Source organism: Pararge aegeria, chromosome 26, assembly GCF_905163445.1.
Source record: "Pararge aegeria chromosome 26, ilParAegt1.1, whole genome shotgun sequence".
In the NCBI taxonomy this organism is placed as follows: domain Eukaryota; kingdom Metazoa; phylum Arthropoda; class Insecta; order Lepidoptera; family Nymphalidae; genus Pararge; species Pararge aegeria.
In genome coordinates this window covers 7,462,846-7,489,510 of record NC_053205.1, presented here as the reverse complement: position 1 = coordinate 7,489,510, position 26,665 = coordinate 7,462,846, and the positions used below count along the sequence as shown (strand labels likewise).

General features: G+C 40.7%; 1 protein-coding gene across 1 annotated transcript; it reads right to left on the bottom strand.

The window, feature by feature from the left end:
- Nucleotides 1-2,689: 2,689 nt before the first annotated feature.
- On the bottom strand, nt 2,690-20,747 carry LOC120635165 (myrosinase 1-like). Its single transcript, XM_039906100.1, has 8 exons — nt 20,728-20,747; nt 20,347-20,474; nt 18,512-18,659; nt 15,211-15,733; nt 12,920-13,119; nt 6,121-6,226; nt 4,378-4,616; nt 2,690-2,852 (listed from the first exon to the last, which is right to left on the bottom strand). The coding sequence occupies exons 1-8, from the start codon at nt 20,745-20,747 to the stop codon at nt 2,690-2,692; spliced, it is 1,527 nt and encodes a 508-aa protein (XP_039762034.1).
- Nucleotides 20,748-26,665: the final 5,918 nt, after the last annotated feature.

Here is a 26,665-nt window from a genome sequence, read left to right as displayed (position 1 = left end):
TGGTTTTCAAAATATTTCCGGAACACAGCATTACAACTATGCCCATATAAAGAATGTCATATAGAGTTGTTAAAGACTCATACGATAATATAGATATAACTTGCGAACTCGCTATCTTCACCATTAACGCAAAGTTTCTAAGAGGATGGCTGATGTTATTGTAAAATGTTTGTTACAATTTAATTAGAACAATAAAAAAAACTACTTCTGAGTGAAAGAATTACAACAAAGTTTAGCAAAAGATGGTAAAAAAAACTCTTATTATATCAAAGTAACAACAAGATCCGACAAAATAGACAAAACAAAGCAAAAAAAAAATTAAAAGCTTCTTTCGTTGACAAATCGAAATTCGAATCTGAGGTGTTATTGTTATGTCACGGTCGTAGATTCTGCACAATGTACCTAGACGCTGCAAAAAAAAGCAAACATAATGAAGCGTATCTGAGTACCGACCTAGAGCAGTCTTCAATCGCAATTTCGATGGGAAAAAGGTCGGTGTCAAAAGAATTGTGTGGATTTATGAAACCACGGTAAATGTGAATTTTTTTTTCACGTTATAGACATTAAAAAAAAAAAATCGGAATAATATTCCATTAAGGGTATAAAAATCGCATCATAAATATTAATTCTATACTTGGAAAATGGGAGTGATCACTAATATTTTTATTAAAAACTGTGTTTTATAGTACGACATACATAATACTTAACAATTATGATAAACACATAATAAAAAAAAAACGCGTGTGTACTTATGTACACGCGATATACGTTATACTTCTTTGGCGTAACAGGATAAAAATCTTTTAGAAAATTTTACCTTTCGCCTTATTCTGCGTTTGTAGAAAAAACTATTCTAACAATAGAAAAGAGGTATTTTATGCATTGAAAAATTTGTTATAACGTATTAACGTTCATTTGTATTATCTATCTCATTATCGGAAAACCTAAAATTTGAGATTTTAGTTTGACAATTGAATCAATTAAATTTTTCGTGACGGTGTGCGCGCGCATCGTAAAAGTTTACTCTCATAATTCTTCCCTAACGCGCCAAAAGAAGTACTTATAACTTCAAAAACTGAAAACATTATTTTATAATCGTTAAGTCTATCTGTTATTCAATCATTTTCAATAATTATATTATCAATTCCATCTTCATCATGAGTTTCCCAGTTCATAAATGTAACCAATATTTTATGGAGCACTGGCACAAATGAGTGATAGTCTATACACTACACGGCCAGCTGATGCGAACTTTAGGCGCCGCCATATTGGCTTCGGCTGCTCTGATAAGCGCCTGTCAAATTTATCCCTACTCCGCGGCCGACCGTCACGCGACATGCAACACACAGTCGAAAAAAAAAACAACTCGCACTTAACCTGTTTTTCAAAATGCAAATTTAGTTTAAATTACCTTAAACGACAGAATATATAAATCATACGGCTCAAAAATCGCGAGAGATAGCCCAGGTGCTCTTTGCTATACTAAAAGAAAACTTCAGCATTAAAAGCATTTTTAATATTGCCATTTTTTAAAAGAAACTTACAGCGGAAATAAAAAATAGGTTAATAAAGAAATGCGGTCATTTTCGCGAGGGCATTTTGAGATAATTTCTCGTGACATTTTATTTATTTCTCAGAACATCGCGCATTGCCTTTTTGAGCCGAGTGGTTAGCGTGGTCACGCTGTCACAATGTCGTGGATTCGACTCCCGGGTCGGACCAAACTGTTGTTTATTAAGTATTAACGTACTATTGACGGCCGATTGGCGCAGTGGGCAGCGACCCTGCTGTCTGAGTCCAAGGCATCGGGTTCGATTACCACAACTGAAAAATGTTTGTGTGATGAACATTTTTTTTTTTAATGTCTGGGTGTTTATATTTTAATATAAGTATTTATGTATATTATTCATAAAATTATTCATCAGTTATCTTAGTACCATAACACGTTACGCTTACTTTGGGGACAAGATCGCGATGTGTGTATTGTCTACTACGACTATACACACATCGCCATGTAGTATATTTATTTATTACTATTTATAATTGTAACTTAATACCCCAATTTTAATATTGGCGTTATTTAACCACGTATATCTGAAAACGCGTTAAACTAGGGCAACAGTGTGGCATTTATTATCGACTGACATAGTACCGGCGGCACGTCTTTGTAGATACTAGCCACGGCCGAAACCTCAAGTCTGGCCACATTGGAGTTTTGATCTACCTTTTCAAAGGTCCATATTACAATGAGATACGTTTTCAACAAGAGCTACATTGCTTTTTCACAATGTTTCCTACTAGATGGCGCTAAAAAGACTGATATAAAAGGCATATACTAATTTCGGCATTTGGGGTAGTATAGCCATAGCTGTGGTTAAAGCGCTCAGACCGCGATAGCCAGAGAGTCGCAGGTTCTAATCCTGTCCCGTCTAATTTTTTTTAAATGCATTTTAAATTTATAATATCGATAATTCCTCCAAGTGTCATATAAAAAGACTAATAAATATTATAAAAAAATGAACTTTTTGAAATAAAAATAAATAAAAAATAAAATATCATTTATTCGGCCAAAATAAAGAAACACCTATTGTAACTTAGAAAGCCAATAGAATAAGGGAGTCAAAAAAAAAATATTTTTTTCCGACTTCCGGATACTAGGCCGTGAAAAACCTCTTTACTATATGAATCATCAATGTCCCGGATCGATGGTGATTGGTCGGGTCAGATCCGGCTCGTAGTGGTGATCGAGTTGACGCGAACGCAGTACCTCCTTGTAAACGTACGCGCTCTTACGCGGCGAACGGGTTCTGTATATGCTGTCAAAGTTCACCTCGTACAGCCCAAACGATTCCCTGGGAAACAAACCAGTTTGAATCATCGTTATGAAAGCATTGCATCTTGTCCGCGTTCTAAGTCCAGGTTTATTACAGTGTTTCAACAATGCCGTGGGAACAGTTTGTTTCCCATGTGTAAAAAGTACCCTGTTACTTTATGTCCTTTCAACTGAAATCTATGCTAGAAGTCAAGTAAATTTGACGGCCGACTGGCGCAGTGGGCAGCGACCCTGCTTTCTGAGTCCAAGGCCGTGTGTTCGATTCCCACAACTGGAAAATGTTTGTGTGATAAACATAAATGTTTTCAGTGTCTGGGTGTATATCTGTATATTATAAGTATTTATGTATATTATTCATAAAAATATTCAGCTGTCATCTTAGTACTCATAACACAAGCTACGCTTAGGGGAGAAAAGTTGAAAAAGTGTCCAGTTGTTGCGCTAAATAACAGTTCAAAAATCCTCCACAATGGCGCTGGTGGATGCACAGGGTATGGTATGAATGTAGCAATCGTAGATGAATTGAAGTATGCCGAGTTAAAAAATTTAATGTCATTATCGACTAAAGTAGTTAATTATTGAGAATTTCAACAACTTACGTTGTACAAAATATTGTGGTAAATATAACCTTACTTCCTTGTATCTCCATACTTCCTTGTTTATTTTTCAAGCCTACTCTAACAATATTTATATTTGGCGCTTCTTTTAAGAGTTACCCTGATGCAAATGTGGCGCCATCCTAATTTAATACATTTTGACGACACTTTTTCATATACACAGATGACTCTCCTTACCTCTACCCTCCATATCCACACCAAACTGATCTTCGGAAATGTACCCTCTACTCAAGTTTCGCTCCGAAACCGGAGCATCAGGAGATGTTGACTTTACAATGAACAATTGTTAAACTTAACATTTTTAACAAATTATTGGTGCAGCAATTATTTATGCTTTCCCCACGAGAACAATAATTTATGAGATCAGAATTAAAAATAGTAGGACATAACGTTCTCAAAGTTATGTAACGTGCTTACGCCTAGCTGCTAGTTAAAGCATAACCATACCCCGTGGCGTGAACTGGGTTTATTACCAGGGTAGCATACCCTGGCAGGAGACATTACAGCAGGAGAATTGCATAAAAAGGCAAAAATCCTGCTCCTATACGAGTTATATGAAAAAGACGCAGACACTGAAAAACATTCATATTCATCACACAAACATTTTTCTAGTTGTGGGAATCGAACCCACCGCCTTGGACGCAGAAAGCAGGGTCGCCGGCCACTGCGCCAATCGGCTTTCAAAATAACGGTGTTCCCCGGGCAACAAAGCCAACAAGAGGGACATGCCGTGGTGATTTTTAGTTCGGGCATACCCCCTTTAGAGGGGGGAGTCCCATATAACCTCCGTCCTGCACAAGGGTCGGAGGTACTAATAAAGCTTTTCCATCAACACAAAAAAAGAGTAGCCAATGTTGTGGTGCATGTATGAAGTGCACGCCTCTGACAGAAGCAACACTACCCACGTACAAAAAAAAAAATCCTCACGTATATCCACTCGTCCACTCAAAGTTGTCCATCAAACTCCAAGCAGTGTAGCCTCTGACGTCACAGCCGTCATCCAAAGCGTCCAAAAGTGCTCCCAAATACTCCCTGTAGTACTGCACTCTGTCATCGTCCATTATGCCCCCGTGGGTGGCGACACCGTTTTCAGTGATGAACACAGGCGGGTTCTTGTAATCGTCCTTGATGCGGTTCAATAGCTTTCTGAAACCCCATGGCACGTACTGGGAAAGACAATATTTCGTTAAACTAAATATTAAAAAAAAACTCGAATCAACCGTGGTAGGGACAAGAACGAGTCGGCGCGTAACTGAAAAATGTGACGCGTAACCCAAAAATGTGACGATAATTTTTTCTCAACGCCGCTTAAGAAGTTTAACTTCTAAAAATATGTATGTAAATAGTACTTGTACACTCGTGATGTCAGAAGTGAAACTTCTTTATGACATATTTCTTTTCTATTTTAATTTAATTCAAAACAAGGTAATAAAGCCATAACATTCACTTCCTTATTTATTTTAGATTCTTTTCAAAACAAAGCAATAAGCCAACACCATCACGCGGTGTTCCCAGCGCCCGATTTTGCTTAACTTCGGTGATCGGACACGGTATGGACTTAGGCGACAGCTGCATTGAATTACACAATCAGAAAATGACAATCTGTCAGATTATATAAATACCCATAAATGGTGGCGTTACTACTACTACTACTGGCGGTACTAGGGTTATTGGCGTATGAATTGCATTTTTGAAAAGATTTTTATCCTGTTACGCCAAAGAAGTATAACTTCTATTGCGTACAACTTATGTACAAGTACACACACGTTTTTTTGAACTTTGAATATTTACACCCAACATTGATGGACACGTTTTCTGTTTGTAGGACGTATTCTTAGCATGCCCTGCGAAGCGTTGCTCGGTTTATAGGCCATAATTTTCCACTAACTTAGTCCATAGTCCATCAATTAATACCATAAAAAGCTATAAATATATATATTTACTAGAAGTAGAAGCTACTTGGATCAAAGAGTATACAAACTTGATTTTAAGGAAAAAAAAAATTACGTATTAGTCGGTTTTTTTTTGTTAAAAAAATATCTTTTTGAGCACCATTGTCAGCATTGTTAATAGACACAGTATAAAAGTTAACAACATAGTATTATTACAGAATCACAAGCGGACCCCAGCGCCACCTGTCGGGCTGATTTGTGAATCTAAACCATCCAGGGTGCCACCCAAAGGCATACCAAAAAATTCATTTAAATCGGTCCAGCCGGTTAGGAGGAGTTCAGTGACATACACACGCACACAAGAATTATATATATAATTATATATAATTTTATAAAATATATATAATTTGTAGGTCTACATCTTTGATGTAGACCTACAAATTGCATACACAATAAACATTAAATAATGTCATTACCAAACAAAAACAAAAAAAAAAAATGGATAGAAGCAGGCGTCACTGTGCGGACATCCATGATATATTATGAAAGTGAAGCTTAATTTGCTATACTCCGTGAAAAGCAGGAGAATCTGTATCTGAGGATGCTCCGGTTTCGGAGCGAAACGTGCGTAGAGGGTACATTGCCGAAGATCTGTTTGGTGTGGAGTATAAGGATTAAAGAAATTATTAATTACACCACACAGATTCTACTGCTTTTCGCGGAGTATAGCAAATTAATTTCATTAAAAAAATATGAGTGTTAGACCCTAATGACATACTTTGGTTATATTTGATGCACCCAGCTGCCATTCTGGCAACGAGTAGCTGCCAACACCTAGATCATCAGCATAAGATGGTACCTCGTGCACTGGAATACTCCCATTCCTGGAAAAGCCATTATCATCAGTCTATTACCAGTCCACTAAAGGTTAGGGCCTCCTCTCAGCACGAGAAGGCTTCAGACCGTACTGGCACCACACTGGCCGAATGTGGATTGGTAGACTTCATACTTCCAAATTCAAAATTCATTTATTTCAAGTAGGCCTAATATAACCACTTTTGAAACGTCTAGTCTGCCCGTGTGTAGTGACTCTACCACCGGTTCGGAAAGCAGATTCTACCGAGAAGAAGCCGGCAAGAAACTCGGCAGTTGCTCGTTTCCAATATCAACATTTTACATTTAACATTTTAAAATTCATTTCTCAATCTTGTGAGAGATGAAAGCGGAGCCGGATGCTTCCAAGCAACCTTGCCTTTAAGAAATTCATCAATTGTATAGTAACCTCGCTTTAATAAATGTGTTTTAACACATTCTTTAAGCTTATTTCGTAAGTCCAAAATTACTTTAGGAATCCCTACTATGTCTACTACTACGTCAATTTAAGTTTGTTTGTTCCGCTTTCACGCAAAAACTACTTAACCGATCCTCATGAAACTTTGTACACATATTCTTGGAAGTGTTAGAAGTAATATAGAATATAATATAATTATTTTTAGACTATAGAGGTTATATTGTATGTGTTTAATTTTGCCCAAACTTTGTGTTGATCTGATTTATGTGGTTGGAGACAGAGGACAGAACTCCTCTACGGACAGCAGCAAACCCCTCACTTAAGGCTTAGCGATACTGAATACTTTAAATGTTTTTAGAACTACAACTAAATTGAATGCCAAATCAAAAAACAAAATCAACGCAGACGAAGTCGTCAAAAAAAAAACAATTAGTTTATAAGAGACGCAATAAAGAGTAATTGTTTTAGTTTTTTATTAATTGTAATTAAACGACAACGAATTACCCAGAGATTTTCAATGGCAAACTGCGCGCTGCGATTATGAAGCTTTTAAAAAAAAGCTACGATACATTAATTTTTACGGTCGTGAGAGTGCCAGATCCATACGGGCAGACATCCGGACGTCCTCGAATATTTTTGTATTTTTTTGTTACTTTAAACATAAATATTGTTTTTTAAAAATATCAAATAAAAATTCGTTTAAACGATGGTTTTTCTTGATATATAAATTATAATATTATCCTATAAGTGCAATGTTAGGAAAATACAGTCATTTTGAGTTTCGAAAAGTCCTTCACTTTCTTATATTGGGAGTAGTGCATCACCTCAACGCTTCGCTTATGAGGAATATTATAAAAAAAATTGGTTGCCTGTATACGGGCGAAAGTTTTACGTGACAACGACTTTGAGTGGTAAAATAATTTTAATGTGAATATTCATTCGTATATTAGGAAGAAGGATGAAATAATAGTAACAATTTAAAACATTTATTTATACAAAGAATTATATTTAAAACATTAATTTATACAAAGAATCTCGCACTGAATTTCATATTAACAAAATTTTATTTTTACCTTTGCTTTTTCGCTTTGCTTTTTCGGAAGGACACTTGCCGATAACCACCTAAGGGGTTGCTACGGCGTCACCGGGGGAGTGGGGCGAGCGCGAAAGCTCGCCATGAGAAGAGCCCCAGGGCTCGACGACATCGGGGGGAGTATGGGAGACGTCGACCCGAGGGTGCCTCCTGCGAGGACTCGGACCTCGGCTCGGTTCGACGTTAATCTGACTGTTGGTGGACTTTTGGACTAATCATTGTTTAGTCCGAACGCCCCCGTGACCGTAGTAAGGATCCACGTCCGGATGACGTCAGAAATCGGGGCCCTCGTCTTCGCCGGCGAAGACGCTGTGAATGTTGCGTGTGTGTGTGTTGTTGGGACACGTTGTCGGTAGTTATTTTGTCGTCAGGGTCGTCAAGGACATGCTTCGGACGTCGCCGCTTTGGTTCGACGTCGGGGACGGGGGTATAAGTGGACGCCTCGACCACTAGGGGGTTGGGGTGTCGGACTGCATTTTCAAAGTAGGTCTTTGATAATGTTTTCATGTACTGGGCTATGGTGGGAAGATCGAGGTCTCGGTGGAGATCTACGTTGCGCATGTACCACGGACTGTCCGTGGTCATACGCATAAATTTGTTCTGCAGGACTTGAAAGCTCCTGTAGGAGCTGTGAGGGCGATGGGCGAATACGACGCTGGCGTATGTCATAATGGGACGTATGCACGTTTTATACAAGGTTACCTTGTGACGGAGGGATAATTTGCTTTTGCGGCAAATCATCGGATAGAGACGACCCATCACATACGCAGCCTTGTTGCGGGCCTTGCGAATGTGTGCGGTGAAGCTCATTCTATGATCGAACGTTACTCCCAGGTATTTGGCCTTGTCTTGCCAGGGTATGGGACGCCCGTAGAGGGTGACCTCTGCGGGGTTTACCGTGAAGCGGCCTCTCGGTTTGCCCGTGAAGAGCACCGCTGCGCTCTTCTCGGGGTTAACCTCGATCCTCCAGAGGCGGAACCACTTGCCCAGCAGGTGGAGCGCCTTTTGGAGTCGACTTGCAATGTTGCTCTTTTTGGGATCGGTCGCAAAGAGAGCGGTATCGTCGGCGAATTGGGCCAGTTTGACCGTCGCCGGTAGGTCGCGGGGAATGTCGCTCGTGAAGAGCGCGTATAGAAGTGGGGAGAGCGCGGAGCCCTGAGGGACTCCCGCTCGTATGGGTCTAGGGGAAGAGAGCGTACCGTCTAGACGATAGCGAAATGTGCGATCGGTGAGATACGCTCGCAGCAAACGAACGAGACTAGCTGGCACGCCCAGATGGTGCAGCTTGTACAACAAGCCGGCGTGCCAGACCCTGTCGAAGGCCTTGGCAATGTCTAAGAACACGGCCCCAGTGGGGCTCATGTGTCTGTATCGATTGAATCCTGCCAGTATGTGCTCCGTGAGGCGGTGCGCTTGGTGGACGCAAGAGTGCTTGGCTCGAAAGCCGAATTGCTCGTCGTTAAGGAGGTTTTTCTCCTCTACGACTGCCTTCAGTCTGTGTAATATTACCCTCTCATACACCTTTGCTAAGGTGTTGAGGAGGCTTATAGGGCGATAACTGGAGGGAAGGTCGCGGGGTTTGCCCGACTTGTGGATACCTATGACTGTTGCTTCCTTCCACTGGTTGGGGAAGTAGCAGTTTGCCAAGAATACATTAAAAATTACCACAAGTAGGTTGATAATTTGTCCTGGGAGTAACTTTAGGGTTTTATTGGTAATGCCGTCGGGGCCTGGGGCTTTCTTAGAGTGGAAACCCTTGATAATAGTATGAACTTCATCGCAGGTCGTCGGGGCGAGAGGTTCACCATCGGGAGGGGTCGAGAGGATTGTTGCGAGTTCGCTTTCGACTCGCAAGACGTGGGGCCTATCAATGGATACGGTGCTCGGAGAGCATTGGGATTCGAGGCAGTCAGCCATGCATTCAGCCTTATCGATATCTTCAAAGGCGGGCGGAAGGTCGGGCCGTGCTAACGGGGGGAGGGCGGGAGCGCGGGTCATTTTGAGAGCCTTCGCCAGTTTGTAGAACGCACTACGCGATGGCGAGAGCTCCCCCAAGAACCTGTCCCATTGTCCGTGTCGGAGTGCGGTAATGATAGACACTACCTTCCTCTGGGCTCTCCAGAGTTCTAACCGATTCTGTCGTGTCGGATATTTGTCATGCTCCCTATGGGCCCTATTCTTGTTTGTGATTAGCTCTCGCGCGTCCTCCGTGAGTACCATGCGGTAAAATCCGCACGGCATCTCGCGGGAGCATTCGCTCGTAGCGTCACAAACGTGGTTGGTCAGGTGCAGTGAGGCTGCCTGGGCTTGCTCTAATGTCTCTACGACGTCAGGAATTTTAGAGAGGTGCACAGAGTCCTTCGCTTCGAGTAGCCCGGAGAGCTTCTTGAAGTCGATGACTTTACGGGTCGGGAGGATCGCGGGGCCTACGGGGCCTAGCTGTAGTTTGACAGGTCTGTGATCCGAATATAGCTCGGATAGCACTTCCACAGAGTTCACCTGAAGGGTGATATTCTTGAGGAGCGCTATGTCGAGTATGTCCGGTCGGTCGATCGAACTATCCGACATCGGGAAGCGAGTCGGCGAGTCTGGGGCAACTACGATAAAGTTGAGGTCGGGTCGTCTGACAAGTATGTTAAGTTGTCGTCCGTGCGCGTTAGTGGAGCGGGACCAGTCGGTGTGCTTAGCGTTGAAGTCGCCAGCCAAAATGACAGAGTCACCTAAGGAGAGGAGAGCGAGTAAGTCACTCTCTAAAAAGTTTTGTTCGGTGAGAGATAAACGGATGCTAGTATGATCGACGGATGGCCGGTCATACCCACCTGACATACGGAGGCTTCCATGTTGGTAAGCTGTGGAGGATCGAGAGGAGTGCAGTGAAGAGCCCTTCTGTAATAGATCGCGGTACCACCCAACCGGTTGGTGGTCCGATCATTTCTAATTAAGTTATAATTTCCAACTTTGGGATCGCTTCTACTAGGTTTTAAGAAGGTCTCTTGCACTAGGAAGATATCGATTTGTTGTGCACATATAAATTCACGGATTTGATGCATTTGATCGATAATGCCGTTTGCATTAAAGAAGCTGACTGCCAGGGAGTGTGGTTTTACCCTACCTTTATATGTACTACCCATTAACGGATTGCTTTTTGGATAGTCCCGATGGTTGTTAGGAGGCTAGAGTGCTCACGCATAGCCTGGTTGAGGGAGACCTTTGCCTTTGCAAAGAATACTTTTACCTCGTTCATGTCAACCGCAGACACGAGGTACTGGATGAAGTCCAGGGGGTCCATATCCGGAGATAGGTGCATGGGCGAGGGCGCTGAGGCCGGGTGGGCCGCTGCCGGTGCGGTGGCCTGAGGGGCTACCGGCACCGGTGCGGGGGCGGGGGCGGAGGCGCTAGGCGCTCCGTTAAGGGGCTTGGCCCATGCGCTGGTAGCGGGTACCGGCGCTGGGACGAAGCGTTGGGCGGGCTGTGCTGCGGGTCTCCGAGCCGGCGGCGGACCCCTGCGCCGTGTAAACTGCGGCGCCTTTGGGCATCCGCGATAATTCGCGGGGTGCCCTTGGGTGTAGCAGAGTACACAGCTCGGTGGTTCGTCGACGGTCGGGTCCCGTCGGGAGCAATCGGCGGTGCCGTGGTCGCCCAGGCACTTGACGCACCTAGGGCGGGCGAAACAATTCCTTGCGGAATGGCCGTACAGTTGGCATCGGTGGCACTGGCCGACCTTGCCTCTGTTATGGGGCTTCTCGATAGTGAGTCCTGAAAGGTGGCACACTTTTTCGAGATTGTAAATCTCTTTACCTTCGGGGGAAAGTTCTAATAAAACGAGAACCATCTCGTAGACATATTTCGTCCTGGTATTGTACATCCTATGTACCTCCAGGACAGGTAGATTTTGCGACAAAAGGTCGGCTTTTATTACCTCGGAGCTAATCTCCTTCGGTAATCCTTTAATGACGACGCGGAGAATGCGTTCGTCTCTTAGGGCGTAGGTATGAAAACCTATATTATGCTCTCTGAGCATTGAAGTTAGCCGACGGTGGTCGTCGGAGGATAGGCACTGTACTCTTATGCCTATAGCGGTGGATCGGGCACCGGTGAAGCCGATGCCGTTCGCTTCAAGAAGCGGGATGATTTTCATCCATGCGAGCTTGTCGCGGATGAAGAGAGGTGGGATTCTATCCCTGGGTTGGGGTTGCTCCTCCATAGGGGAGTCTTCGGGCTCGTCTTCGTCCGCAGGGGAAGCCTGGGACGCTGCGCGAGGCGCTGCGCGGGGCGCTTGGGACTGGGTCTTAGTTGGGCGGTCCGTTACCACTTTCTTTGGCGGGTTCGCCTTGGATTTGGAAGCCTTAAGCTTCCGCTTTTTAGCACCGACGACGGTGAAGCCGTCGTCGGTCTCGGATGATGCCGGGGAGGTAGATTCTTCGATCGCTATCGCAGGGATAGCGACCGGGTCGTCGGTAATCGGCTCTGCGGGAGCCGGGGATTGCGGGCTGTCCGTGAACACTCTAGGCCTAACAGTCCTAAAGCGGTTTAGGTAACCCGCGTTATTCTCCTGGAGGTCCTTTAAGAGGGCCTCCAGATTAAGGTCGGAGTCGGCGAGGGCCATGGCGGCCCCCGGGGTAGCGGTTGACCTCCCTGCCATGCAGGGAGGTGTGTGCCTAAAAAAAAGGGTGTGGCCCTATGGGGCCTCGCCTTTAGGTGACGAGGGTGTTAAACTACGCTAATAATAACACGTGTACTTACAGGAATCCTAGACCCTAGAACTACACTGCACTACCACAACGCAGAAACGGACACTGATTTCCACTGACACTTTCACCTCGAGCAATCGGTTGCGAGACAGACATCCGTACGGGACGGATGCGCGAGTCGGAATGATTTTTACCTTTACACATACATACGTATTTATATACAAATATACATACAATAACTTGCAATACATTTGCGTACAATGAAACAGCGTTTACTACAAAGGGACGCGTGCCTTTCACTTTTTATGTCTGTCTCTCTCGCTCTTAGGCGGGCTAACCATGCCCGAGTGGAAGGGACGCGTGCCTCTCACTCGCTCTCATTGTGAGCGCATAACGTGAGCGGAGCGTAACGCAGTTTCTTGAAGTGTCACCCGGCAAACCAATTTATAAGACGTTGTCACGTCAAAAAAAAAAAAAAAAAACAGTTAAACAGCATATCTACCTATGTATGTAATATGAAGAATAATGGTTCAGCCCGAAGAAGTCAGAGGTTCCTCTGAGGAATTCTATCTCTTCATGAGTGAATTCGGGCAGTCTGGACCTCGGGAAACCTTGCTCTGCGCTCTTTGCCGCGATCCTCTTCCTCATTTCTGGTGGGAAGTCTCCGGTTTCTGAATAAATTGGCCAAGTGTATTGAGCCCACTGCAATTAAAAATAAATTAATTTTAAGTAGAGTTCATATGTTTTAACCCGGAATTTCCAGTTATATTTTAGTCGGTCGTTCAGGTACGATACGTAGAATCCGATAAAGGGTATGAGTTTTAACTCATCATATCAACCCAACACCGGCCTCCTCCTACAATGAGAAGGGGTTAAGGCCGTAGTCCACCTCGCAGGCCCTGTGCGGATTGGTGGACTCCACACAAATTTGAGAACATTATGGAGAACTCTCAGGTATACAGGTTTCCTCACGATGTTTTCCTTCACCGTTAACACAAGTGATATTTTAATTGCCTAAAACGCACATAACTTTCGATTCGAACTCGCATCACCCCGAAAGTGAGGTCGAAGTCCGACTCACCGGGCTATCACCGCTCCAACTAACTGAGTTTTAACTATCATACTCTCAATAGGTAAGGTTTTAAAATAACCGACTTCTGAAATAAATGTTGTACCAAAAATTTTTGTAAAAATCAAGCTGTAATAAATATGAAATAAAAATATACTACGACAATATATTATATATTGATGGCATATATTATGTACTATACTTCTGAGTTGTCGCAATTTCAAATAAATTCTACGACAATTAACATATCGCCGTCTACTACTATGTGATACAACTACCAGATAAATTATGCAACTACGTTGACATGGGTGTACCCCGATATATAGAACTACTAACTAGTTGTTGCTTGCGACTTCGTCCGCTTTTGTTTGTGTTTTTAAAGCATATATAAATTGTACTCTCTTGATATGTATTTATATCTCTGTAACTACATTTTTTCTTTGGTGTACAATAAAAGTGTATTCATTCATTAATTCATTCATTAATTCATTAATTCATATTTTTTAACTATGATGGAAGATTCCCTCGCATACTTTTTGAGAAGAGGTGTGTTAAAGGCCGTAATCCATCACGCTGGCCCAGTGAAGATTGGTGGACTTCACACAAATTTGAGAACGTTATGGAGAACTCTCAGGTATACAGGTTTCCTCACGATGTTTTCCTTCGCCGCTAACACAAGTGATATTTTCATTGTACAATAAAAGTGTATTCATTCATTAATTCATTCATTAATTCATATTTTTTAACTATGATGGAAGATTCCCTCGCATACTTTTTGAGAAGAGGTGTGTTAAAGGCCGTAATCCATCACGCTGGCCCAGTGCGGATTGGTGGACTCCACTACCTACCTTTGAAAGCATTGTGAAGAACTCAAAACTAAAGCTAAGAGGGTTCCAAACGCGTCCTGGTCTAAGAAGAAGCCCACAACAAACTTAGCCGGGTGTTTTTTTTTGTTATCATCATCTCATAATGTCATTTAAAATTTATTAGAAGAGCAACCTGGTTAGAGCTATAATTCACACCCAAGCTTTTTTATCGATTTCGTAAACTTAACCACATTCGTAAACTTAAAACTAAAGCTACGAGGGTTTCAAACGCGTCCTGGTCTAAGAAGAAGCCCACAACAAACTTATGGTTTTTTTTGTTATCACCATCTCACAATGTCATTTAAAATTTATTAGAAGAGCAACCTGGTTAGAGCTATAATTCACACCCAAGCTTTTTTATCGATTTCGTAGTCCTTTATACTATACTAGAACTTTTCTATAAGCTTACGTTTAATACAAACTTTGAACTTTTCAGGAGACATCTCCAAGATGTCAATGGGTAGTTTATTGTAGAATTGTTTGCAATTTCCTTTAAACGAATTGTGAATTTTATGTAACCTAGTATATTGCACTGTAAGTTTATTCTTACTTCTAATGTGTAAATTATTGCAGTCACATTATTTCTTAAATTTAGAAATGTTTTTATGAAAGTACATTAAATTTTCAAATATGTACTGACACACACTGTGATTATTTAAAAATCTTAAAATTTATCTCTCAATGACTCCCTCGGACCCATTTTGTAGATCGAACGAACAGCCCTCTTCTGCAGCACGAAAATAGTGCTAATATCAGCAGCATTACCCCAATGTAATTAATATTGAGTACTTAAATCATGTAGGACATATTTTTTACGTGCCATCAATAGTTTTCTTTGTAATAAAAAGAAATACTTACATTGAATTGGTTAGCATCGTGTGCGGCTTCCAGATCCGCGACGCTGTCGCTCGCTGGCTCATACCATTGCGCGCTGAACGATATGAAGATATTTCCCTTCTGAGTCGATCTGAACTCCTCATCATATATTCGATATGCCTTCGCGTGAGCTAGCAACAAATTCTTCGCGCACATATACTCTCCGATCCCCTTGCTGTTTAACGCTGGAGCGAGACTGTCAATGCCATACCCACTGTTGCAGATTTGGTACGGTTCGTTTATGGTGATGAAGTATTTCACTCTGTCCCCGAAAAGCGTGTAAATGACCCTCGCATAGTCTGCGAACCACGTAACAATTTCCGGGTTGGTCCAACCGCCCATATCTTGAAGCTTTTGGGGCAAATCCCAATGGTATAGAGTTAGCATTGGCTGAATATTGTACTTCAGGAGTTCGTCGATCAAATTGTTGTAGTAATTCACGCCAGCCTCGTTGATTCTGTCCGGGAAACTTGAGGGCAAGATCCTTGTCCATGATACCGAGAACCTGATGAAATAAATGGGTTCTTAAGTCAGATATACAAAGTCAAAGTCAAAGTCAAATATTTCTTTATTCTAAAAGGCACATAGATGGCACTTTTGATGCGTACATTACATGTAAAATATGACACAGGAGTGAGTTGATGGCGATAAATAAATTCGTCAACTCAAAACTAAAGCTAAGAGGGTTCCAAACGCGCCCTGGTCTAAAAAGAAGCCCACAACAAACTTCGCCGGTATTTTTTTTGTTATCACCATCTCAAATTGTCCTTTAAAAACTCATTATACGTTTTAAATACACTTGTTTTTTTTATTCCACTACTTGTCAGCCCTTGACTGCAATCTCAAGTTGTGGTAAGTTATGATGCAGTCTGAGCAGTGGCGTGCACTTCATACATGCACAAAAGCAATGCATACCCTAACGTTTTTGTATAACTCATAAAGGGGAAGGATTTCTTAATTTTATGCCATCTTCCTTCTTTATGCATACCCTGGTCAAAACCCCTGTGCACGCCACTGAGTCTGAGATGGTAGCGGGCTAACCTGTTAGGAAGTACCCCTAATCGGTTTCTACGCGACGCTAAATCGCTTAGCGGCATGTCTGTGTCGGTAGGTTGGTAACGAGCCACGGCGAAAGCCTTCTACCAGACCAGACGAGAGCAAAATTCTGATATGTCTCCCATATCCTCTTCTCTTGCCCTAAACTCCTTCATCCCCTCTATGATGTTCTCCCAGTCCAAGTTCCTCGTCCTCTAAATGTTGAGTGTCTGTTAATGTCTGTGTTTAGCCCATTCTGTAGATTCCTATGTAAATATGTTAAGTGTAATAATATTAAGTTGTAAATATATATGTAAGAACCTTCCTATCATCAACAAACTAACATTCTGATTATCTGTTTTTCTGTTGGAAATTAACTCATAAAGGAGAAGCAAAAAATCTGCTACTTATTTAAATGCGTCAAGATTAATATTTGGTCTTCCTCATATTTCACCGATCATTCTCAAAAGCGTGTCTCCTCCATACCACGTGACATTGGCGAAGTAAATCGTACCCAATTGGTACAAACGCAAGCCATTAAAAAAAAAAAAAAAAAAAATTCTGATATTCAAAAACTACCGCTTCCCGGATCGAACCCGGGTCCTTCTACTTAAATTCACGGCGCTTACCGTTACGTCAGGTTAGTACAACGTAATACACAGGCAGTACAACTGATTTTGTGTCACTCATGCGGGGAAAGTAGTATCTTGACGCTCGCTGTTGCGGTTGAAAAAGAACCGTTTGCCCATTTTAAAATTTGAGTGCGACAAGAATAATTTGAGTGCGACAAGAATAATTTGAGTGCGACAAGAATAATTTGAGTGCGACAAGAATAATTTGAGTGCGACAAGCATAATTTGAGTGCGACAAGAATAATTTGAGTGCGACAAGAATAATTTAAAATGGGCAAACGGTTCTTTTTCAACCGCAACAGCGAGCGTCAAGATACTATCCCCGCATTTGTAATACAAAATAGTATGTGCAACAAGTGAGACATCGATTACCCACTCAAGCGAGTGACCGCACTCGCTTCTCTCGTGCGCTCAACTTCGCTTTCGTGGGCAATCGACAACTTGTCGCACTAGTTGCACAATATACTATTATTGACTAAAAATATTAATATTGGACGTTGACAGGTGTTACTGTGCGGAATTATATGATAAAAGTTCCAAAAACGGTGGCAGCCCAGCGGTTACCTACATCGGAATCTCTTCGAGTCCGAGATTAGATCCGAGTTCGAATCCCAGCTCGCAGCTCAAACTTTTCTATGTTACGTGCGTTTTCAGCAATGAATATATCACTTGCGATACAATACACTATGGTGAAGGAAAACACAATGTTTCCTTCACCGTTGTTATTAAATTATGACGGCCGAGTGCGCAGTGGGCAGCGACCCTGCTCTCTGAGCCAAGGCCGTGGTTTCGATTCCCACAACTGGAAAATGTTTGTGTGATGAACATTATGTTTTTCAGTGTCTGGGTATTTAAGTATGTATATTATTCATATAATTATTCATCAGTCATCTTAGTACCCACACAAGCTAGATGGCGATGTGTGTATTGTCGTAGTTTATTTATTTATTATTTATTTATATTAACCGACTTACAAAAAGGAGGGGTTATCCATTTTTTTTTTTATTTGTGGAACAAATTTGTAATGCTTTCTTTATCTGCAATAACTTACAGAAAACAATTAAGATGTTTCACATCTGCCTTATGAATATAATACACATAAATACTTATAACATATAGACACTGAAAAACATTCATGTTCATCACACAAACATTTTCCAGTTGTGGGAATCGAACCCACGGCCTTGGACTGAAAGCAGGGTCGCTGCCCACTGCGCCGATCGGCCGTCTAATAAATAATAAGTTGGTAACTAGTAATTTTAAATATAAAAAATAAAGATTGGCAACACTGTATAGGGGAAGGGGAGTCGCTCAGTCGCAAGCTGCACGACGACACCAACGGGCCTCCATTACACACAGACAGACTTGACGTTTCAAAAGTGCTTCGGCCTACTTGAAATAAATGAATTTTGATTTTTTTGAATTTTACGCGGTTTATTTCGAGCAATACCAAGCCTACGAGTTTCCGCTTGCTCCATCCGATACTTCACCAATTCACTTCATTTTGGATTCGATTTATTAAAATAAAAAAAGAGAAAGAGAGAAGGGGGGGGGGAGAGGGAGAGGGAGAGAAAGAGAGAGAGTGACTGAGTGAGAGAGATAGAGAGAGAAATTACCTGTAAAAGTCCAGACCAAGCTCTCTCATCATTTGAACATCCCGCTTGTACAAGTAGTAAGAGTTGTCAGCAATATCTCCATTCGATGAATCCTTTATGTGGTCCGGTCTGGTGTGCGTCATGCGGTCCCATATGTTTTCACTTTTACCTGGAGCCAAGGATTTTTTTTTATTTTTCTCCCATTTGTTTCTTTAATCCCCGACGCAAAACCAACGAGATGTTATAAGTTTGACGTATCTGTTTATGTATGCGTGTGTGTGTGTGTGTGTGTGTGTGTGTGTGTGTGTGTGTGTGTGTGTGTGTGTGCGTTGGTGTGTGTGTTTCTGTCTGTGGCATCGTATTTCCTAAACGGATGAACCGATAATGATTTTATTTTTCTGTCTGAATGGTGAATTATTCGGAGTGTTCTTAGCTATGTTTGATGAAAATCGGTCAAAGATGGCCGCCATCTCAAAATGGTGGATTTCATTTATTTTCACAACTCCCTCAGATCGACGATCGTCTAGCCAGCTTTTGCATTGTATGCTTACATATTTAACTTTAATACGACATCACACTACAAATCTTCGAAATCATTTGTATTTCTCTACTGTTATATGCGTGTTTACTACATATAAACCTTCCTCGTGAATGGCTGTATCTATTGCTGAGAACTTTATTCAAGTCAGTTGCGTAGTTTGAAGGATCTAAACGTATAAACAGCGCACCTTTTATACTATGTAGAGAAGTATAGTCGTAAGTCGATTGACGAAACAATATATATATAACAATAATTATATCTTTATTGCCAGATTGTAAGTAGGTATACACGGTGTAGTATAGTCAATTTAAATCGTGCAATTTACAATCAGCCACACAATGGCATGCAATGGTTTACATTAAATTCTACCATAGTAAACAATATTTTTTGTCAAACTTATTACATGTTATCGTATAGGAATATACATATTATGCATAATATAATTAATTTAATTTTGATGTCATTATTACCAATATTATACATCAATATTAAATGTTAATTCAAAAAATTCTTTCGTGTCATAAAAACAAGTTAAATGATTAATGATTTAATAATTAAAATTTTGAAACGCCCGACTTTTATTCTAGTCTATTTTATTCTAATACTCAAAATATATGAATTACTATTTGGTGATGGCGGCCATCTTGGACCGATTTTAATCAAACATAACTACGAGTACCAACACTCCCGACTAATTCACCTTTCAAGCGAAAAAAAACATTGGATTATTTATTTATTAGCAGGCATTATTTTGCGGAATTCCATGATATATTATGAAAATTAAGCTTAATTTGCTATACTCCGCGAAAAGCAGGAGAATCTGTATGGTGTAATTTATAATTTCTTCATTCTTTATACTCCACACCAAACAAATGTTCAGCTATGTACCCTCTACGCACGCTTTCGCTCCATAACCGGAGCATCCTCAGGAGATTTTGACTTCATCAAATCAAATAAAAAAATCTTGATTTGCCAAATGTGGTACAGTTTTGGTGTTCGTTCGTATTAAAATGCTCACATTTTGCCATAGGAATATTTCGTGCAAATATTTTATAGTCATATTTATTACAATTTATAATTATTAATTAAAATTACTGGACAATGAATAATTGTTAAATTAATTCAATGATATATAGAGTATACTTGGTAAGTTAAGCTTAAGTTTCATTCATTCAAAAAAAAATTAAATCGGTTCATCCGTTCGGGAAATATGATTCCACAGACAAAAAACATACACACACAGAAATTTCAAACTCATGACATCCTTCGACTCATCCGTCGTTTATGCGTCGGGGGTAAATAAAATGAAACTTACCATCAGCATTCCAAGCTCCTTCGATCTGGTAAGACGCGGTGGCAGTTCCAAACAGGAAACCTTCGGGAAACTTCCGTACCGAGTGGCGCGGTATGCCCCGTACCGCCGCGCACACACACACAAACAAACTGTAACAAGCCAAAACTTCTTTTAGGTTTCGTGATCTCCATATTACCAAACTAGATGGCGCCACAAAGATCCTGCATCGCGCTTACGAAGTGTCCACCAAAATTGACTATAAATGATTGGACCTCACACAAATCGTGTGTTCGGGGAATGTAAAAAATACAACAGCGGACGACTCGCATGGAGGGGGCATAACGCTTTTTCCTTACGCGACGACTTCCACCGAAACTTGTAATAAAAAATAATCATACTTACACAATCCAACGTAAAACCATGGCTGCCATATGACAGAAAAACAAAACGAAAAGGATACTTATAGTTATTTATGTGTTTTATCTGTAGATATTGTATCATTATCAACAATTTGAGATGATTGAGATAAGATCCTTGAGTTCATATCCATTGTAAACCCCCCCTTGAATAAGTATCTCTAACGTTTTTTTTTTGGAGCTAAAATTGACGTACCCATATTATACAACATATTGTACTCTATTATGACAACACTTCACAGAACATGCAAGGCGCACGTCCCGCAACATGCCGACCTGTGTCCATGAACCTGAGGCGTAGGTAATTACACCGGTAACACGCCCTTCACACCGGAACACAGCGAATTCAAATTCAAATTCGAATTCATTTATTTCCAGTAGGCCTACTTTATAAGCACTTTTGAATCGTCAATTATGTATGTTCGTAGTGACTCTACCACCGGTTCGGAAAGCAGATTCTACCGAGAAGAGCCGGCAAGAAACTCAGTAGTTGCTCTTTTCCAACAGCAACATTTACAATCATTTTTCTGCCTCTGCAACAATGCTGCTTAAAGCAGAAATAAGCATTATCATGGACCGAATTTCGTACCAACCTCTCTATACTCCAAGAAATCGGCATTAAAAAACGTCTTTCGGCGTTAGTACAGAGTCGCATCTTAAAACTCTTCGGGCACGTCTCCCGGCGTGAGAGTGACTCCATAGAGCGTCTTGTCGTGCAGGGCAAGGTGGAGGGCACTAGAGGTCGAGGAAGGTCACCCATGCGATGGACCGATCAGATTATGTCTGCTGTGGGTGGCCCTTTGCACGAGTGAGCCAGGCTTTCGGCCAGCCGAGAGAAGTGGCGGATGCTCGTGGGGCGTGTGACATCTGCCCTCAAAGACGCTTCATGATGACCACGACCACTCTGCCAAGAGTGTAACGACAAAGAAGAAGAAGCATTCCGGTCCGGAATATAATAAGCAAAAGACCGCTCGAACTGTCACAAAAACCTCTACTGATTCTAAAATGTTTTATCTTATGACGTGGTCTTTTGAGTAGGAGGTCCCGGGTTTTATTCCAGGCAGGCGCAAATTGGGAATTTGTAATTTCTGAATTTTCTATGGTCTGCTAACAAAACTAACTAATTTGCCGACAAAGGCGTTCCGCCACGCGATTTAAATGAATAAATAAATAAATATACTACGACAATACACACATCGCGATCTAGCCCCAAAGCAAGCGTAGCTTGTGTTATGGGTACTAAGATTGCTGATGAATATTTTTTTATGAATATAATACACATAAATACTTTTAATATATAGATAAACACCCAGACACTGAAAAACATTCATGTTCATCACACAAACATTTTCCAGTTGTGGGAATCGAACCCACGGCCTTGGACTCAGAAAGCAGGGTCGCTGCCCACTGCACCACTCGGCCGTCAATTTAGCTTGATAGTTTTGTTTTTTTTCCGAATCTCCATTTCTTTCTGAAGAGTCTCGTTTCCTCCGACATCTTATTAATTATTTCACGTAGACCTAATTATAAGCACTTTTGAAACGTCAAGTATGTCTGTTTGTAGTGTCTCTACCACCGGTTCGGAAGGCAGATTCTACCGAGAAGAAGCCGGCGAGAAACTCAGCAGTTGCTCTTTTCCAACATCGTTTAACAATTTAACAATCATTGTTCTATTTTGTGTATCGTATTAAGAAATTCATCAATAGTATAGTAACCTCGATGTTTTACATCTTAATTGAAGACCTTATCTTCTAGGACTCCTCTTTAACAATATTTTTAACTAAAAATCCTAACATATGTGCTTCAAATTGACTGATTAAAATTTTATTAAGTTCTTAATCTGTAGAATGGAAGTGGTAGGAAATGACGTGACAGCGCAGTGTGTAGGAGCTCGAGTTCACTTTAGGGGCGACGAGTTCGAATCCCAGCCTCTAACTTTTCTAAGTTATGTGCGTTTTAAGCAGTGGCGTGCACTTCATACATGCACAAAAGCACTGCATGCCCTAAAAATTTTGTATTACTCATAAAGGGGAAGGATTTTTCCATTTTATGCCATTTTCCTCCTTTATGCATACCCTGGTCAAAAACCATGTGCACGCCACTGGTTTTAAGTAATAAAAAATATCACTTGCTTCGACGGTGAAGGAAAACATCGTGAGGAAACCTGCATGCTTGAGAGTTCTACATAATGTTCTCAAAGGTATGTGGAGTCCACCACTCCGCATTGGGCCAGCGTGGTGGACTACGGCCTTAACCCCTTCTCATTGTGGGAGGAGACCCGTTCACTACAGACCACGGGTCTCCTACTAAGGCATACTCCACCATACAAATTTGACGGCCGATTGGCACAGTGGGCAGTGACCCTGTTCTCTAAGTCCAAGGCTGTGGGTTCGATTCCCACAACTGGGTAATGTTTGTGGGAAAAACATGAATGTTTTTCAGTTTATGGATGTTTATCAAATTCAAATTCCTTTATTTGCATAAAACATTGTAGGTATAAATGTTTAGTCATAATATATGACATGCAAATCTTAATTTAAACAAATTGTTTGTTTTATCTGTATATTATATGGATTTTAAAATTCACAGCGTTATCTTAGTACCTACACAGAATAAATAAATAAATAAATATACTACGACAATACACACATCGCCACCTAGCCCCAAAGTAAGCGTAGCTTGTGTTATGGGTACTAAGATGACTGATAAATATTTTTATGAATTATATATACATAAATACTTAGAAAATACATATAAACACCCAGACACTGAAAAACACTTAATGCTCATCACACAAACATTTTCCAGTTGTGGGAATCGAACCCACGGCCTAGGACTCAGAAAGCAGGGTCGCTGTCCACTGCGCCAATCGGCCGTCAAAGAATACAAGCTACATTTTCTTTAGGGCTAGATGGCGATGTGAAATTTCTCTAGCTGTTACAGATTGTATTGTACAATAATGATATAATGATTGTCACCTGTCGCATTTATGCGGTATTATATCATCACAATTTAATCGTGAACCAAGGATTTATCTGTTATGATATTTTTATAACACTTGAAATTATCTTCAGATATTCATGATCTTTATCAAGAATTGTTTGTTCTCATAACAATACTTACATAACGATGTTGTGGGATTCCTATAGGCGCATGGGCCTATAAGAATCTCACAACATTGTATTGTATTAGAAAAAAAATGCCTATAAAAATGTATTTACGATTTATGAAATCACGGTAAAAGTAAAACTATTTTTGAAGTGAAACCTCTTTAGAATCGTTGTGATTTCAAACTCGACGAAACCAAAAAAATAAGTCCAAACAATAACAAATAAATGCATAGGACAGAGCAGTGGCATACACTTCGTACATGCACAAAAGCACTGCATACACAAATTATTTTATATTACTCGTATTGGAGGGGATTTATTCCATTTTATGCCATGTACCTGCTTTATGCATACCCTGCTCAAAAACCCTGTGCACGCCACTGGGACAGAGTGAGATAGAAAACATTAAACAATTATTTACCTACTCAAGTCCCCATGGAAATCCAAAACGCGGTGATAGCTCAGTCGGTAGGACCTTCGACCTCACTTTCGGGGGTCCGAGTTCGAATTCCAGCAAGCACTTTCCTAAGTTATGTTTGTTATAGTCCTAATAATAAATCATTTAATTCTTTACGCCTAATATATTTGAGATAATCATTTACAGAATAGTAAGAACGCAAAGTAACGCCTGCTTCTATCCAATCTTTCGTAGTCGGTTAGCGTTAAAAAACCAAGCTGCCTTTACAACTTCATAGACATTCGAAATACGAATTTTAAATCGAGCGTTTCATATGTAGAGTGACCACAAAGTTTAGATGTACTGAGGTTTTACTTCTTTTGTAAAATGTGGTTTAATTTCATTGAGTGAATACCGTTTAAACTTGCGTTTGCGGTGGTCTTATTGCACAAGCGTCTAGTGTTTCGTCGTGAATCATTATCATTCCAATAGATTCATTGAATTACTAAAATAATGAATAAATCGAATGACTCATGATATAGACGATGTCTATAGAAAAAAAAGTTTCAAAAACTCTTAGGTAATAACCATTGGTGAAAGGTTAATGCCTAGGAATTTACATTTCCTTATTTGTCGTTACTGAAAACGGGAATAAACCTCAGACGGACAGAAAGACATGACTAAGTAAAGAAGCGGTGATAGCGCATTAGTTAGGAGCTCGACTTCACTTTCGGGAGGCCGAGTTGGAATCCCAGCACTCACCTCTTTTCTGAGTTATGTGCGTTTTAAGTAATTTAAATATCACTCACTTCAACGATGAAGGAAAACATCGTGAGGAAACCTGTATGAGTTTGAGTTCTACTAATGTTGTCAAAGGTGGGTGGAGTCCACCAATCCGCACTGGACCAGCGTGGTGGACTATAGCCTTAACCCTATAGCATTGTGGGAGGAGATCTAGCCTACCTTCGGCCATCCTAGCTGCTTTATAAAAGGGAATACGAAGTTGATCTATTCCTCGCAATTTTCTACAATGCACTGACTTAAAAATGTCAAAGTCGTTTTTTTTTGTTATAACGATTTATATATTCTAAAACAGAACTTTGTGTAATAAACCTTAACTTTCATGACAGCAGTTCTTTATAATTCTCAATAGGATAAATTCCATTCGTAATCAACAAGGGTTTGTTGGCATTTCGTTACTAAGGTAAGCCACGGACAGAGATAAAGACAGACGGACCAGTGGCGTACATAGAGGGTACATATTCTCCAGTACGAGGTTTAAAAACCCATGGATAGGCATTGTTGGTGTTATAAAAAGCCTACCCTTAAGTATTTATAGCTCGTTTTGGAGATTTTCTTTAATTTATATCAACTGCATACCCTGTGCATACCCTCTATGCACGCCACTGAGACGGACGTAAATATGTTGAAATACCTTGATGTAACTAATAAGCCATATATAAAACGAAACTCAATAAGATGTACCGAATGTTTGTTTTATTCTTACAGTTTTTATAGCGACATTCTAAAACATAACGTTGTTAAACAACCCTAAACTTTTCATCTCTAATAAAGTAATTCTCATATAATTCTCAATAGACTAAGCCCGTTTTCACTAACGTCCTAAGGAGATTCCTAGGTGTACATAAACCGTTTAACCAATAGTTATCACCTATGAGTTGGTAAACCTAAACTTTTTTTCCTATAGACATCACTTTAATATATTATAGGCAGTGGCGTGCATATAGGGTATGCACAGGGTATGCACAGGGTATGCACAGGGTATGCACTATGCACTAAGCGGGTAGATAATAAAAAATGGAACAAAATCTCCAGACGATTTATAAAAAACTTAAGGATAGGCTTTGTAGGAGTTATAAAAAGCCTACCATTACGTTTTAACAACTCGTACTGGAGATTTTCTTCATTTTATATCGTCTACATGCCCTGTGCATACCCTCTATGCACGCCACTGTCTATAGGCAGTCGATTTAAGCGATGCCTAACTTAAGTGAAAACGGGCATAGCTATGTTACGTAGAGCAACATCCGTTTCTATAATTAAACTAACTGCAAGCAAAGTTACAAAATATCCGTTTTATAACCACAAAGTTCCACCATTACTTCTTACTCACTCGCTGCCTACTAAAGAAATAAAGTATTCCGTAAAATATAAGCGAGCGGTATCCCGAGACTTTGTTCGAGTAAAATTAATTTTTATTTTTTTATTTTATTAACGATAAGCCAGCGTTTGACGACAATCATGCCCGTTAGAAAGCAATGATGAGGTCTAGGTTGGAACACGCTTGCCTGGAAAAAGCCTATTCACTTTAGCCTTGAAGGTACTCAAATTATACGTGGCAGGAAACACAGTTGCCGGGAGGGCGTTCCACATCTTAGCGGCACGTATCAGAAACG

Coding starts and splice junctions, on each gene's coding strand:
- LOC120635165 (XM_039906100.1), bottom strand. CDS start 20,747: ATGGTTTTACGTTGGATTGT. Junction 18,660..20,346: donor AGGAGCTTGGAATGCTGATG/GTAAGTTTCATT, acceptor CCTTGGCTCCAG/GTAAAAGTGAAAACATATGG. Junction 15,734..18,511: donor CTTGGTCTGGACTTTTACAG/GTAATTTCTCTC, acceptor TTATTTCATCAG/GTTCTCGGTATCATGGACAA.